The sequence below is a fragment of the Meles meles genome, chromosome 12 (assembly GCF_922984935.1).
Source record: "Meles meles chromosome 12, mMelMel3.1 paternal haplotype, whole genome shotgun sequence".
Lineage (NCBI taxonomy): Eukaryota > Metazoa > Chordata > Mammalia > Carnivora > Mustelidae > Meles > Meles meles.
Window position 1 is genome coordinate 15,817,642 of NC_060077.1, and position 17,132 is coordinate 15,834,773.

Below are 17,132 nucleotides of genomic sequence, written 5' to 3' on the forward strand. Positions count from 1 at the left end.
CATCTGAGGGACCCAACCAAAGACAACTCCCAGTATATACATGAGTACCCGACACATCGCGGGCTCCCAGAAAAAATATCTTGAAGGAAGGAATGCATGCATGTGTGGACACAGCCCTCTCAGCTTAACCCCCCTTAGGACCCAGCAAGTGCCCAACAGGGTAGACACCTAATAAACGCTTGCTGGATGCTTAACAATTTTGTCAGAGTCCCCGACCCCCTAGAGAATGCTCACACGTCCATTTCGACCCCCACCCCCCATCCCGCCAGGGAGTTCTCGGACAGTCATGGAGCAGCAATCTTCACTCCCGTTTCACAGGTGGGAAGCCCAAGGCTCAGAGAGGTTATAGATTTCTCCAAAGGTGACCAGCACCTGGAGAATAACAGGGATCAGCACACAAGATCAGAGCCCTTTCCGTTGTGTGAAAGAGAAAGCAAACATCACATGACTTTGGTTTTTATTTTTGGGGTGTCCCTCTTGCCTATAATACCTCCTAGAATGGGTCAAGGCCCCTTTGAAAATCTGAAAAGTATTAAGGAAACACTTCTTAGAAAAAATGCCATTTTCACCAAACCCCATTTCTTGAGGTTACAAGTTTTCTGAAGCCAGGCTGTGACCCCAGGTAACAGTCCCCCAATTTAAGGAACGCCCTGGGGGCTGATTCGCAGGATCCCACAGGCCTCCGAACAACCTGTGTGCACAGCTCGCCCTCCAGTGGCCCAGCCTGGAATTGCCCAGAAGTCATGCCTGCCGCAGGAGGAGGGGAGGGATAGTCCTCGCAGCCCCCAAGAGTGCCTTGATCATCATGGTGGGGGGAAAGCCGCAGGGGCTTCATTACACGGGGGATGAAACTTGTGATCTTTCACACTTCAGAAAGACCTCTCGGGCCACCCACGGAGAACGGACTGCCTGGGACACGCAGAGAGCCCAGAGAACTGTGGGCCAGGCTGCTGAGGCTCCGAGTGAGGGACCCCACTGGCATCACCCAGACAGCATCAAAACAGTGGGCTGGAACGCAGCGTCCCCAGCCCCAAACCCCTCACGTGGGGCCACCAACTCTTGAGTTCTACACTGCATGGCAGGTAACAAATGATCCCCATTTTTTTCAGATGAGGAAACCTACCTTAGTGATTTATGCACTGTGGGTGGCGAGCTCTCAACCAATGTTGGAAGAATGACCGTCTGAGCAAACAAAGGAACAAAGTCTCGGGGTCTATGGCAACTACAATTAGGATTTCTGGTATTCCAGAACATTCTGGTATTATTTAGGGTATAGACAGTGTCCTGGGAATTCTAAGATGAGGGATATCTGGGTGAGCAGAAGTGATCAGGGAGGCTCCCTGGAGGAGAGGGCATGGCAGGAATTGAGCCTTTGACGGTGGCCAGGACTGAGAGAGACAGAGAGGGAAACCCTCCATACAGGGGTAACACTTCTTCCACAAGCAGAGTGGGAAGATGGGGGAGTGCAGGTCTCACGACAAGGAACAGTGCAGAGCTCTCAAATAGGGCAGGTCTCGTGGTACCTGCATGAATAGCTTTAAACTTTAACAGTTCCAGTTTTTTGGTTTTTTTTTTTAATATTTTATTTATTTACCTGACAGACAGAGATCTCAAGTAGGCAGAGAGGCAGGCAGAGAGAGAGAGGGGGAAGCAGGCTCCCCGAGGAGCAGAGAGCCCGATGTGGGGCTCGATCCCAGGACCCTGGGATCATGACCTGAGCTGAAGGCAGAGGCTTTAACCCACTGAGCCACCCAGGCACCCCAACAGTTCCAGTTTTGATGGATGCTGGAAAACCAGTAACTTGCCCCACTGGACTCACAACTTGAGATACAACTGCTTTTTTTTTTTTTCAGACAATTCTTTAAGGGGTGCCCGAGTGGCTCAGTGGGTTAAAGCCTCTGCCTTCAGCTCGGGTCATGATCTCAGGGTCCTGGGATCGAGCCCCGCATTGGGCTCTCTGCTCAGCGGGGAGCTTGCTTCCCCCACCTCTGCCTGCCTTTCTGCCTACTTGTGATCTCTGTCTGTCAAATAAATAAATAAAAATCTTTTTTTAAAAAAAAGACAATTCTTTTTAAAAAATGAGTCAAATTTTTAAAAAATATTAACAGAATCGTGGTAGGTGGGGGTTAGGACATAAAGTGAGAGGATGGGGAAACGCCTCAGAGTCAAAGACACTCTTGAAAATTCCTTAGACCGATGTCACGTTGAAGTCTGCCAAAGGTCTTTTGAAGCGTCAGCACAGTGGGTCCTCCCAGCGCTGGGCCACTTTCTTCACTGAGCCCTGAATGAAGTCATTGGATGTGTTTACGAACCAAGGTTGTACCAGAACACAAATCAACTTAAACCTTATTAAAATATTCAGAACCAAGATGTTCACAGTGCAGTGTTCCTTTGGGACAGACACACACCCAGCAGAATGCTTTATGGATAAATGCCGCCCCCCCCCCTTTTAGGAGCACGTAGAACTCCATGCAAGAATTTTTAGAAGTGCCTGTGTTGAGGCTCAGGCTCAGAGAAGTCCTCAATGGTTACCAACTCAAGCTGGGGCATGCTGGGTTCAGCTTCCGGGAGAGGACAAATGAGGGTGTTAAGGGAACTCGGAGGTGTGGACCCTGGAGCTTCTCACCAGCAGGTCTACCCAAGGGCAGGCCCAGGCAGCAGAGACCATTCTCCCAGCCCCACTGTCCCGCCCCAACCGGAGGGACGGTCCCAAATACTGGTTTCCAGAGAGTCTCGAGATTGAGCAATCCTTTTGCAATCCTGTTGCGAATGGGTGCTTTCCACTTTGTTGCTTTCTACAACTGTGCAGAGAGGTCAAGCGGACTTGTCAGCTGACAGGTCAGCAAAAAGACTTTTTGGTGACAGATGGCCCTCTGATTTTTTTGCCCATGACTCAAGGGTGTAAGAATTGAGCGACACGGCTATTGGGCTGTTCCTTCCACTCCCTGTTGCTTATTTTTGTCAACAAGCTTTCTCTATCTTACATCTACAAAAATAAGAATGGAAATGAGGCAAATTTGGTCTCCTTCTAGTAAAAAGTTTCGTCATTTGAGGATACATGAATCAGTTGGGGAAGCCTCATTCACCTCGTTAGGAGATATATTTCCAGGCAAATAAAAACCACAGTGAGAGGCGCCTGGATGGCTCAGTCCTAAGCATCTGATTTTGGCTCAGGTCATGATCTTCAAGTCCTGGGATCTGGCTGGTGTTAGGCTCTGCGCTCAGTGGGGAGTCTGCGGGAAGATTTTTCTCTCTCCCTCTGCCTCTGCACCCCATAACTTGCAAGCGCTCTGTCTCCCTCTCACTAAAAGAAATAAACAAAATATTTTTTAAAAAATGAGATTCCACTACGAATGACTAAATTTTTTTGAATACCAAGGTGCTTATGTTGGTGGTTGTTGTTATGCACAACACGGGAGGCCCTCATACCTTGCTGGTGGGACTGCAGAAGAAGACAGCTGCTAGGGACAGTGTCAGCCAGGACCTCCAAAGGTTAAACACAGAGTCACCATAGGGCTCCCCAATCCCACTCCTGGGTATTCATCGTAATTGCCCAAACTGGAAACACTTTTAAATGTCTTGCAACTCCCAAATGCCTAAAAACCCCAGTATACGCATACAATGGCCTTCTACCCTGCAAGAAAGAGAAAGTGTTTTGTTTTGCTTTGTTTTCTTGAGAAACAAACCGTTGACACACTCAAGGACATGTGTGAATCTCAGAACGGATACCAAGAAGCTGTGTTAAAAGTCCATATCCTGGGGCGCCTGGCTGGCTCAGTGGGTTAAAGCTTCTGCTTTCGGCTCAAGTCATGATTCCAGGGTCCTGGGATCCAGCCCCATGTCAGGCTCTCTGCTCATCGGGGAGCCTGCTTCCTCCCTCTCTCTCTCTGCCTGCGTCTCTGCCTATAGTGATCTCTATCTGTCAAATAAATAAAATCTTTAAAAAAAAAAAAAAAAGTCCATATCCTGTGTGATTCTGTTCTGAGGACATTCTCAAAAAGGCAGAACTATCTGGTTACCAGGGTTTGGTCTCAGCGGAAGGTTTTCCTGCAAAGGAGAAGCAGGAGGAAATCTGGAGGGAACATAACATTGTTCTGTAACTTGGTTGGTGGTGGTTATTGGGATGTGTATGTTAAAATTCCTAGAACCATACACTCATCTATTCCACTCTGTGCATTTAAGAAAATTCAAAATATGTGTAAAAAGGGGGGTGCATTCCAATAGAGTCTTACTTGTTTGTGGGATAGCTAGCAAATAGGAAACACTGTTGTCCGTCAGTGGTGTACCTACAGAAAATGGCAGTCCAGACCAACAAAATGTTACCCTTTGTGGTCAAAGGAAGAAATTAAAACACTCATTCGAACTTCTACGGATGCTCATGTTGCAAAGAAGCACAACAGGGCGATTCATAATACTTAAAGGCATAAATTCTATAACCTTTCACTAAACTTCTAGGGGAGAAGGAAATAGGCATTCAAGACGGGCGTGTACTAACGGAGAGCTGGTTTGTGTGTCTTTTTCAGGGATGGTATCATATTTAGGACCCATTGAGCTGTTTAAAGAGTGATGACGTGGTTTTATTTCATTTTTTAGGATTTTATTTATTTGAGAGAGAGACAACAGGGGCAGGGGAGGAGAGGGAGAAGCAGGCTTCCCGCTGAGCAGGGATCCCAATGCGGAGATTCCAGGACCCGGGGGTCATGACCTGAGCTGAAGGCAGATGCTTCACGGACTGAGCCACCCAGGCGCCCCCTGACGTGGTCCAGGACCCCAGTGTGTGGGAAAGTGCATCCTGGGTGGCTACTTAAAGATCAGATGAAAGCTTCTCGATGTCCGTCAGAGCGAACAGGTGGATGGTTCCACAAAAACCTCGGGGAGGGCAGGTGGCACACGAGCGCGGAAGAGGCGAAGACCCTCGGATCCCAACCCCTGGGTCTGCACCTGCCGCGCCGGCCGCCCACACCGCAGTAGTCGGAAGGCAAGGCTTCCGGCCCAAGGCTGGCGTCATCACGCTGCCTCTGACGTCATCACGTCGCCTCTGACTTCTCACAGCGCCGTTACCACGCCTCCAGCGCCATCCCGGCCTCTCCGTGTTATCACAGCACCTGTGCGTCATCACCGGGCACCGCCTACGCCATCACGGCACTTCTGACGTCACCAGCAAGCCTGTGACGGGGACGCACGTCCTCCTGGACCCAGAGGGACGGGCAGCCTTTGCCACGTGAAGGACGCTGCGTCTGGCCTGAAGGGGCCCCTGTGGCGGGGCTGCAGGTGACCTCCGCAAGCCCGATCCAGCATTAAAAATGTTTCAAATTGAAAAAAATATTTGTTTAATTGCATTTTGCAACAGCACTGCTAAAAGATGAATATAGTAATGTGCAGTTCAAAAATGTCTTTTTGACCTAAAGTTTTGGGTTTCTGCTGATTTTCCAAGAAATGCTACTGCTTTTGTGGGTCCCGGACAGTACTGTGGGCCGGAGGCTCGCTGCATGATCTGCCCTGTGCCTACCTGACCCTGGCTTCTGTTGATCCCCGCTGGGGGCCACCCCGGAGTGGCCGAAGGCTGACGGGGCACCCAAGGGACGGTGGGGCCCTGCCTCCGCACCTGGGCCAGAGACAGCCTGCCAGGGCCCGTGCAGCGGCGACACATCCCAGCTCCCCGGGCAGTGCCCGATGTAGCGCAGATGCTGCCTAGCCCGGGAAGGACGGAACTTCAGAATGCTGTGTGTTTGCAGGAGGAGAAAACTGGACACAGCTTAGATGTGCATCAAGAGGGACTGTGTGAGCATCTGTACCTGGGAGACTGTGCTGTCATTTACAATAATGAGGAGCAGGGAAGAGTGTCTAAGACAGGAACAGCTAGAGGCTCCACTTGGGTGGGGGGAAAAACCAAGAATGACAAATCGTCACAGGAAAGGTCATGATGGCCAATTTATATAGTCCTTCCCATGTGCCAGCTGTGTTCTAGGAGCATTCCATGTCCTATGTCCCTGCATCCGCACAGCACCACTCTCTGACAAAGCCAGCTACTTTCTCCACTCCCGAGACACAGAGCTGTCCAACGACTTGCCTGAAGTCACAACAAGTGGTAAGACACAGAGCGCAGATTCAAACCCAGGCCGTCTGGCTCCCACACTTTGTGTTATGCACTTCTCTTTTCTGCTTCTTACGTAACAAGAAAAAGCAAAAGCCCAGAACAATACTGAGCATTTCCTACAGGCACCTCAATTTGTATACAGATGCACAGGAAAAAAAAAAAAAGCCTAGCCAGGCTCCATGCCAAAGTGGCAGGCTACCTTGGGACACGGGTCACAGCAGCCTGAGAGCCTACTCTTTCTAAACGAGAACTGCATTCATGCAGTATTTCTATAAAATGTTAGATATAAACAAGGTTGAAATTTTAAAGCAACAGAAAGGCAAGTCAGCAGTCCAGCTGCTCCTGGCAGTTACCAGAAAGGAGCTATTGATTAAGAGCCCACAACTTCCCAGGAAGCCCCCCGCTCCCCCGCAAACACGCTGTCACAGACTCGAGCCTTAACTTTTAAAAAAGGTTTATTATTTCAATAGTGAATTACTTTCAAAAGATGATACATTTCACTTCTGTTGCAGTAGAAAAGAGGCTGAGGCTTGCCCCAGAGCGGGAGTCGCGGGTGGATGGGTCTCCCACCCGACAAGACCGGACCCCCGGACTGATGGGGCTAGGCTTCCGCACCTCTGCCCCGGCACCTAAGAGCCGAGGGCCCTCGCGGGGGGCAGCTTGGGGCAGAGCATCCCACCACCCCCAGCGGGGAGTGGCCGGCTCAGTATACAGGAAGGCGTCAGTTTAGGCTGGAGGAAGGGGGCCCCAGGCACCCAAGCCTGGTCCCCGTGTGGACTTCAGGGAGATCAACGTCTGCTTGGGGAATGAGGAGACCGTTGGAGCAGACTTGAGATGCATCTCGAGCTCACGTGTTTACTGAGGCCTGTGTGAAGGGGCCTCGCCCCCAGCCCAGACGGATGGATGAGGGCCAAAGCTCCGGGTCTGGGCAGGACTGGGCAGCCCCCTGCCCATACAGCTTTGGCATGAGAAGTCTGTGTTCCCGGGCTGGGTTTGGGGACAGTAGCCGGCCCCTCAGAGTAAAAGGCTTGTCCTGTGTGGCTGAGCCACCAAGTGGGGACTGCAGTATGTCGTGACTGGTGGAGAGGGCACTGGAGAGGAGGAGGCAGCAGGCGCCGGGGCCCCCTGGATGAGCAGGTCAGGTTGGGCTCTCTCAAGGGAGGGGACCCAGTGCCCATGGCACTGCGGGTCACTTGGACGGAAGATTCCAGGCAGTCCTCGTTGACCAGCTCTCCGAGTCTCCTCAGCAGCAGCTCCATCCCTGAGTGTGTCTGCACACGTCTGTGCACGCGTGCGTGTACACGTGCTAGGGGTTGTGCAGTGTGTGGACGCGCATGTGGCAACCAGGGGGCTCAGACTTTAGGACTGGTGGGCTGTCCGCTAAGAGAGTCCTGAAGAAGTGGGGTACAGGGGCCGGGGAGCCGGTCTGGCTGAACGGCCGTGCTGGGCTGGCTCGTGGCATCTCCAGGACCCTGAGAAGGAAGACAGGAGCTGGATCGCAGAGCCGGATCAGGGAGGCCCACCCGCATCCCCAGCCCCACCCTTGGCCCTGCCCCCACATCCTCCGGCGAGGAGACTACCCCCTCCACGTCCCCATCAGAAACACCCATTCATCAAGATGGAGATCAGAAAAAGCTGGAGTGACATACGGACCCCTGAAATGCAGTTACGAGGGCGTCCTCTCTCACTACACACCATCGTGCCCTGCCCTCACCCCATTTCCGAGGTGAGAAAACCAAGGCCCACTGAAAACAGTGAGCAGGGCAAAGCAAGGGCTCCAGGCCTTCTCTGCAATACTGTGAGCAGCGAAACTGGAAACCAGCTCAATATCCACAGACTGGAGAGTGCATTTTTTAAATAGCATCATAAGATGGCATTGAACCTGGACAGCTTTCACAAACCCAGACCTGCTGAGGCAAAAAGCCAGTGGCCGAGGGACCCATGAGAATTGCTTTAATCCTCTATTGTTCCTGCATATATTTATACAGATGTAGAGGGGAAAAGCCTACACACCAAATTCCTGGCAAGGACGGCCTCTGGGGGAAAAGGTGAACCAGAACAGAATGTTCACAATTCATGTTGTTGAGTCTGGGCGACAAGGAACGGCAGATGCTGTAATTTATCTTTTACTTTTTTTTTTAAGTTTCTCAATCAAGTTGTTAAAGACAATGATGATAAGGACTGGGGGCAGGTGGGGAGGCAGAGACCGGGCTCTTAATCCCTCTGAGCCCTATACCTTCCTTCCCCTGAAGAAGGGAGAGGCCTCCTGGCAGCAGTTGGGGCTGGGATATCCCGAGCACCCTGGCCCACCTGCAACCCCAAGGGCTTGCTTCTCCAGGTGGTAAAGAGAATTAAAACCCCCACTCTGTGCAGGACAGAGGGAGGGGAAGGGTTGGACTCTGGCCCCTCTCCCTCTGAGACATATCTAAGGCTTCTGGGATTGAGCCCATTCAAGCCAAGGGTAGGAATGGGGGGTACAACGAGGCCAGACCAGAGTGAGATCAGCCTACCTCACGACACACCACCACAGAGAGGCAGTATGGGTGGGTGGTCACAAGCTCAGCAGCATGACCCAAATAGCCACAGCTTAAGAAAGCCTTGCTCAGAAGTAAAAAGGAAAATTAGTCCCAGACTGAAAAGACCCCCTGGTCTATCCCAAGGAAGACACATGTAACAAATCCCCAAGGAACCAGAACACGAACCACATTCCTCCTCTTTCTCTTTCCTTCCACCTTAGTTTGCCTGAGGAATGAGGGCTTGGAATCAGAGAGAAATTAATGAGAAGGTAGGAACGGTCCAGGAACATTTCCCTGAAGGGCTTCCGTGTACAGTTGCCCAAGATGTTCACTGCACAAGGGAGCCTAGCCAAGGGGGCTGTGAATGCGCTGTCAGCCTCCATTTGCCAAACTCTCTGCCCTCGAGCAGGCCAGGTCTGCACAAAGTGGATGTCTTTCTTATCGACATAAAAATGCTCTTCTCGGCTAGTGCATGCCCCATTTCCTGCTTTCCCCAAGCAAGGCAGCCCTTCAAGACCCTTCCCATGCTCCAGTGTAAGGCAAGATACAGGGGGAAGCACACCTAGGCTCAGCATAGGCTAGATACCACCATGCAGGGATTCTAGGTCACCAGGACCACTGGTCACTTCCCAGGTGCCTGCCTCTCCACCCCAAACCAAATCCTATGGGACATGACAGGACACTGTGTTCCCCAAGCACACGACTGGTGTGGAGGCTGAGCTGCCTTCCAGAAGGCAGGGCTGTAGAATCTCTAAGTCAAAAACTTCCCTAGTAACTTGAAAGTTGGATCCTGTGGGTGAAATAAAGAGGAGACCCCAGGTTTTGCTTTTGTCTTATGGGGGAAGGGACGTGGCAGGACATGCTGGCCGTGTCCCTGGCAGCCCAGGGCTCTGACCTCACAGAATCACCAGCCCTATCTGTGCTAAAAGGGAATAAGGCCCTCTCTACCTCTGAGAACCCCACCCCCTGCCCCCCGAGAATGCCCAGCAAGTTTCCACAGAAGGGAATCGTGGCAAGAAGGGGGCAGGGGTGCCTGTACACAATAAGGCATCCTGGGATTCTGGGGAGACAAGGAAGGAAAGGGAGACTAGCGTCCAGCTAGGACACCCTGTTCCCAAACCCGGGGACTGTGTCCTCAAGGAGGGTATCCGGGGCACGTTCAGTCCTGACGCGCTCACGCCTCTCCCTCCTACTCCCGGATTGGCAGGAGGAGCCACCCCACCCCCAGCCTGGCTGGGGACACAGCTGTCCCTCCCTGCTCACGGGGCTGGCAGCTGCTGAGCCCACGACTTTGCATTTTCTCTTTTATTTCCACCTCCAGCCCTGGCAATCGAAGCAAAGAGGAGGCAGCCAACTAGCCCCAAAGAGCAAGGCTGTTGCCTCACCCACGCTCTGTGGCTGTCAAGAAAGCTACTTAAACCCAAGCAGGTTCGGCCCCAGAAGCTCGAGGGAGGGGGCAAAGGGAGAGGGAGAGAAAGAATCCCAAGCTAGCTCCACACCCATCATGGAGTCTGATGCGGGGCTCGATCTCAGGACCCTGAGATCACGACCTGAGCCAAAATTCAGAGTCGGACGCTCAAGCGACTGAGCCTCCCAAGCGCCCCAATCTGAGATTTATTTAGACTCTTGTTTCTCAAACACGGGATCATCTACACCAGAACCCTCTTGGGGGTGTCCATTAAAATACATATTCCAGGGCTCCACCCATGATTCTACTCCAGGGGGTCCAGAAGGATGTCCGGGGGTCTGCACGTGGAACCAGCTTTCCCGGAGAAGTCCACTGCACCAGAGGTCGGAGAAGCAGCTGGCTTGAACCTCGATCCTAGCTTCCTAAGACAACCTCGCAAATAAGACAGCAGCCCCCAGAGCGCCATCACCCTCCGCCTGCTACCACGCCTGGGACCAAAGAAATGGCCAATCGCTCTGAATGCAAAAATATGCAAGTACGAATTTTGAGTCTGTAGACACTCCAGGTGCAGTTTAGGCTGAAGACACGCATAAGATCCAAAGAGTTTCGAGCTGCCGGAGTTCTACTCGCTATGGGAGGGGGAAGGGAGGGGGCCGCGCAGCGTTACCTGGTACCCACCTACAATCTTGCTTCTTGTAGCACAGTCCCCTTGGGAGCTGATGTCATCAGGGATTCAGAATAGGCCTGAATGGCCTCCTTATCCTTTGAGCCCTTTTTACTACTACTCCAAAATAAATAGCATTTCTCCTAGAAGATAACCAAGCTAATTTATAGTTGACACCGTAGCCAAACACGAAAGGTTGACACTTCTTCAGTTTCCGGAAAGCAAGGAGCAGGGTGTTAAGTCCAATAAACCATTAACGCCTGGAGATGCGGAGACGTGGAGAGTGGGTGCCCTTCACCAGAGACAGAAATGCCTTCGGGAAATGCGCTCGGTCCGACGGACGAGCCCCGCGGGAAAGGGTCTGGCCATCTGAACGACTAGGCTTTGGACACCGGAACCAAGGTGGGGAGACGGGCCACTGTGGGCAAGGCGCATTGGCCAAGAATCAGCGGGCGGAGCAGGTGGCGTTTTAAATCATCCGGAAACAGAAATTTCTGTGAAAAGTCTTGCTATTTGAAAGGAACGACTTGTGCTCGCTTCGGCAGCACATATACTGAAAGGAACGACTTAAGAAGAATAATTTCTGGGAAATTAAAATATGTTGAGTTCATCAGCATATGATCTCTCTTTTTTTTTAATCAGGACAAATAACATAAAAATATGTGAGGCCTAAACTCTGCTAAGCTCCTCCGCCAAAAAAAAAAAAAAAAAAAAAAAAAAAAAACCTCGCAGAATAAATTTCCACTATGTGACCTCCGGTGCCCCCTGTAAGAAGGAAGTCTCAGCTGCATCCTCAGGTAAAAAGGCATCCTTACTGCGTCTGGGGGCTGCACACTGACCTGGGGCTGAGGCCTGGAGGGAAGGGGTCCTGGCCAGTGATTTCATGGGTTTCCTCACTCTCCTTTCCCCTCCCACTCCTGAGGGACACTCAGGAGAGTCAGAGGAGAAAGAAGATGGGGAGGCTACTCTGACCTCCTCCCCTGGGCCGGTCCCTCACCAGCCAGTCCCTGGGATCCCCCGTCAGTGGCGGTGGAAGCGCCCAAGGAGGGATTCTCAGGCTGAGAGCCTTAGCTTCTAGTCCTTTCCGCCCTGCCAGCATAAATCAGGCAAAGAACTATAGGGAGTTCCCTTATGCTCCCTGGAGAGCCAGTCCCGCTCAGTCCAGTCTCCCTAAGCCCCCAACAGGCTGGCTAAACCCATCGATCACCAGGAGCTCAAACACCAGAGCAGTGGCATGGTGAGAGTTCATGGGCCCTGGCGCCCTTACACCAGGGCAAACCTTTCTCCCTACAGGATGGGAAATTTGGAAGGCAAATCTGGTTAAGGGGCTGACACCCAAGTTAAGAGCCCAGGAAGGTTTATGGTTACCCCAGCAAGCAAGTAAGCAGGCATGCAAGCTGCTCCCCAAGAAAGAGGAGAAAGTGGAAGACCCATTTGCCAATGCTGAAGCAAGAAATCAGGTGCTGTGGGGCCCAAGGGCCCTCCGGACATGCCTCAGCCACCCCTGCCTCAGGGCCTTTGCACTGGCCATTCCTTCTCTTGGAGTACTTCTGTGAGTCTGTGCTGAGTATCTCAACAGCATTCCCATCTAAGTCTAAATTCTATCTCTTCAGAGAAGTCCTTCCTGACACTCTCTCTATAGTTGTACCCAACCCTCTTGAACGCTATGATGTCCAGTCCAGGAGCCACATATGGCTGTTAAGTCTTTAAAATGGGTGAGTCCAAATCAAGACCTGCTGTGAGCATAAAATACACACCAGATTTCAAAGACTTAACATGAAAAAATAATGTAAAGTATAGTTACATATTTTTTTACATATTTTACATATATTTTTTATATACTTTATATATTTTCTATTTTTACATTTAGATGTTGATGTCTTACTGTGGACCAATATACAAAATATACAATTAAAATTGATTTCTTTTACTTTAATGTGCCTATTACAGAATGTAAATGGCTCACCCATGGCTCATGTATTTCTACTGGACAGCACTAACCTTGTCTGTCACGTTTTCTATCATCTTCATTATCAGCGAAATTGCCTTTTCTGTTCCCTTGGTTTTCATCTGTCTCCATAACTAGAATGCCATGCTCCCCCAGAGCAGGGCACACGTCTGTCTTGTTCACGGCTAGCTGCCCTGCACCTGGCAGAGACTGGCACCCAGCAGGTGCTGACTTGATGAACAAATCATTCAAGTACCAGGTCTCGTTACCCAGAGCCCTACCAGCAGCCCCTCCCAGAGAGGGTCCCCAGGCCTCCCAGGACCCGCAGAGAAATGGCAGTGCGGGACGCAAGAGAGATAAGCACGCGGTGACAGCTCCCCTGCCCCAGGCAGAGACCCAGGACCGCTGCCCAAGGTGGGCTCAGTGCTGAGGGTGTCCGCGGAGATGACTGAAGGGATGCCTAGAGGACCCCACGCCCCACCTTTCCCCAGCAGGCAAGCAATTGGCTATTCAGCCAGGCCTCACTCTGGCCACCACTTACTTGGCTCCGGATCTGGTGGATGATAGGGATGAGCAGCAGGATGCAGCCCAGGGTGAGGAGGACGTACTGGGCGTAGTGCAACACACTGGGCATCAACACCAGCTGGGTGTAGAAGGTCTGCAGGGGTTCACCTTCCATTGCCCCGCTCTGGGGATGGAGAATGACAAACGAATGGGCTGGTGCCGCACCCAGCAGGCCTGGGGCGCAGATGCTGCCCCACGCCACATGCCCATCCCCACCCCTTCCGGATCTCAAGACCACAGTCCAGACCTTGCAATGAGGCCTGTGGGCGGGGCTTCCTTTTCCTTGGGGTGGGGCCACACAATGGGACTACATATCCCAGACTCCTATGCAGCTGGGTGAGGCCACACGATCCCATCTGGCCAATGGGATGTGGGCCCAGTAGGTTACAACTTCCTGCCTGGCCCAAAGGCACCTGCCGCGGGATTCTCTCCACCTGGATCCCAGTTCCTGGAACGCGAAGGGTTCGGAGGATCTCCAGGGGGGCGGGCGGTACTACGGGACAGCAGGAGCCTGGGTGTCCCTATGGCAGAGCTTCGCCTCCCACAAGCCGCCCAAACTGTGACCTGAGCAGGCTGTCCCTTCGGATATTATAGCTCTGCCTGACTGCAAAGCCCTCTGCCAGAAGGAACCCCGGAAAGCCAGGAAAAAAAGTTTTCAAGTGAAAAGCTGACGCGCTGAGAAACAGCTTCCCTTCTCTCAGGAGGAGTGGTCAAGCGCATTCAGAAAATTACACCCTGGGCCAGGGCCGTACAGTGTCTGGCAGCTTCTGCCTTCCTCACCCAAGGGACCCTGTCAGCAGGGCGATAATCGATAGGACGTGCTTGGGCCTCGTGGAGCGTCTCACAGATGGCTCTACATCCCACATTCCGGCAACCTGCCCGCCCCCCCACCCCAACTGCCGCCTGCCTCCAAATCCCACCCTGGCTCCTGCCTGGCACCCAGACTTGGTGCCCGAGGGCACCCACGCAGGCAGGGGGGAGGGGTAGCCTCACCTCTGCGAACCACACCAGCGGCAGGACCACGGGCTTGATCTGCCCTGTTTGTCTGGAAATAAGCGAGACAAAGCAAGTGAGAAGTTTTTGCCAGCGTGTCTTCTGTGAGGCAGCTTTGGACACGTGATCCCAAGCTCGGGGATCAAGAGGGATTTGACGTTGCAACAGCTAGATTGTTGCAGGCTTGAGTAATGGGTCTTTCTCATGGGGAGCGATCTGACAAATTGATCCTATCTTTTTGAATTAAAAACTCACATTTCCTACAAGGTGGGGGTTGCCAGGGACCTGGCTGATGTCCATCCGTTCCCTTTAGAAACAAAACCCCAAATTTATTCGGGATGGCAATGCACCCGGCTAACTAACAATAGGTTTTATGCTCGCCTCCTGCATTCCTTGGGAGAGTCTGGAATCTGGGCCCATGCCAGACAGAAGCTGCCTACGTGACCAGGCCCCAATAAACAGGCTGGGCCTGGGCGCTGAGTCTCTAATGGGCTCCCCTGGTAGAAAACACTTCACAGGTATTGTCACAACTCATTGCTGCAGGCATTAAGGGCATCCTGTGACTCTCCCGGGAGAGGGCTCTGGAAGCTTCTGCCTGGTCCCTCCCAGCCCCAGACTTCACGCCATGCACCTCTTCCTTTGCTGATTTTGTTAGAATCCTTCTGCTGTAATGAATCACAGCCACAAGTACGACTACGTGCTGGGTCCTGTGAATCTTCCCTCCGAATCATGGAACCCAAGAGTGGTCTTGGGGACCCCTGACACAACACTTATTAGCTAACGGTGTGACCGCGGGCGTGTTACCTGCCCTCTCTGGGTCTCCACTGTAAAGTGGGGATTACACAGGCAGTCTCATGGGGCTCTATTGTTTTAAAGCAGTAACATGAGCAAAGTACTTAGAGGAACTCCCACAGTACAGAGAGCCTCCGGGTCTGTTACCATTGTCATTGTTAAATCCTAGCAAACAAACAGACAAAAATATTCTGCAGCTATTTGGCGGGGCGGGGGGTGGGCGGGGGGTGGGGGGGGTGGGGGGGGGGTTTCTGCTTAAAGAAGGCACAGCTGGACAGAGGGGAAGTGGAGCGCACTAGGGGACGGAACCAAAGTCAGCACAAAGGCCAAAATCCCTCAGTCACCACTCTCATAGATCTCAACACTCCCTCGCCCCCCCCCCACCAAGCTAAGCCGCGGATTGTGCCGTGAAATGAATTTACACAGCATCACCTGCAGACAAGTTACAGAAATACAACTGAGAGTCTACAATGGCCTCTTTTATCTGAGTTTGTAAGAACGGATGTAAATTAAATGCAAATAGCATACAACCCTCCCGCCTTTATCTCGTGGGCAAATAGCCCCAAAATTCCCCAGAGGAGCCACCGGCAAACAGCTCAGCTGAGTCTCTGGCCTCTTCCCACACCCGATGCCCACTGGCCCTCAGGGACGGCAGGAGGTGCTGCCATTAGACCCGCTCCCTCGAGCCACTGCTCCAGCCTGAAGGGGAGGTCAGGCGGCTGCATAGCCTGTGCCGAACAGACGGGGACAGAGGCCCAGAGAGGTCAGGGGCGAGGCCTGGGGTCCCCAGCAGGCAGAATCCAGCAGCCCAAGTGTACCGCTGGCTTGAAGAGCGTTTTGTCAAGAATTCACATTCACTTCCAACAAGTGAACATTGAGAGAGACCCTGTTAAAATCCAGATTTTGAAAAATGCATTTGAAAATGCAGGGGACAGGGCTACGACTGGCATGAGCTCCCGGGAGGTGGGCAGGGGCAGGTCCTCAGCCCACCTCCGCACCCAGCCTCCCTGGGCTTCCCAAGTCATCTGTCACCCACCACCACCCCACCCCAAGGCCGTGATGGGACCCAGAGCAAGAGGCTGGTGGTTGGCAGGCCATTTCACTACCCCCAGCTCCAACAGGAGCAAACCCTGACAGCCTCACGATGCACAAATAAAAAGCCAGGGTGGGAGCGAGGGAGAGGAGCGTATTCTCTCCAGCAGAAAGGCATTTCACAAAGCTGAAGAGATGCTCACATTCCTGCAGCCCAGAACTCTTCCTAGGGCAATTTTTTTTCATGAAACTATTTCAAATATGCTTAGGGGGAAAAAAAAACAAACCAGAACCCAGACCCAGACGCCACCATAATGACTAAATCAATGCGCCCTCTTGCCCAGATCCATCACGACCCCGCATCCTGCCCAGAGCGGGCGAGGACATGGAGGCTGGGACATTCCCACACCGCTGGCGGGAAGGTCGGTGAGGCAGCTGCTGGACAGAACAGTCCGGCGGCCCCTCCAGTGGCTAAGCGTGGCCTTGCCGAATGAGCCAGCAGTTGTGGTCCCAGGTGGCCCCCCAAGGCAAAGGAAAGCACGTGTCCACATGAAAACCTACACACGCACGGTCCTGGCAGCATTACTCGGGATGGCCCAAACTGAGAAAAACCCAAACGTCCATCCAGGGAGCGATAAAACTTGCCCAGTGCACACAGTGGCCTACGATCCGGCCATGAAGGGAAAGAAGCGGTGACATCAGCTACAACCTGAATGAGCCTTGCAGCCGTGAGGCCGAGTGCGAGAAGCCAGACGCAAAAGGTCACCTCGTGTATGCAAGATCCCCTTTATGGGAAGTGTCCAGGACAGGCAAATCCAGAGACAGCAAGTGGATGAGGGGACGCCAGGGCTGGGGGAGTGACGGCTACCGGGGTGTGTGCGGAGGGAGGGAAATGTTCTACAGTTCACCGTTGCGAGGGGTGCATGACTCCAAACATGCTACTAATCGCCGAATCGCAGGGGTGAGTTTTACGCCACGTGAATTACATCCCAAAAAGGCCATTATTTGAAACAAACAGCAACAAGAAGAAAATCGGGGCTTTAAAAAAAAAGCCTTCCATAAAGCGAAGAGTCAAACTTTAAAAAGCTATTTGGTACATTTCCATGTTCCAATCCTCG

The 17,132-nt window shown here is 52.5% G+C and overlaps 1 protein-coding gene across 3 annotated transcripts in view; it reads right to left on the reverse strand.

Annotated features, from left to right (window-relative positions):
- Positions 1-6,534: 6,534 nt before the first annotated feature.
- SCARB1 (scavenger receptor class B member 1) overlaps positions 6,535-17,132 on the reverse strand; it is a 66,841-nt gene continuing 56,243 nt past the window's right edge. For 2 of the 3 annotated variants that reach the window (XM_046025735.1, XM_046025737.1), the window contains 4 exons: positions 14,191-14,242; positions 13,175-13,321; positions 10,700-10,828; positions 7,431-7,569 (listed from right to left, as the gene is read on the reverse strand). In XM_046025735.1, coding sequence (XP_045881691.1) covers positions 10,700-10,828; positions 13,175-13,321; positions 14,191-14,242 — 328 coding nt within the window. In that variant the 3' untranslated portion in view covers positions 7,431-7,569. Of the gene's footprint in view, positions 7,570-10,699; positions 10,829-13,174; positions 13,322-14,190; positions 14,243-17,132 lie in introns of all 3 variants that reach the window. The other variant, XM_046025736.1, reaches the window with a different exon arrangement.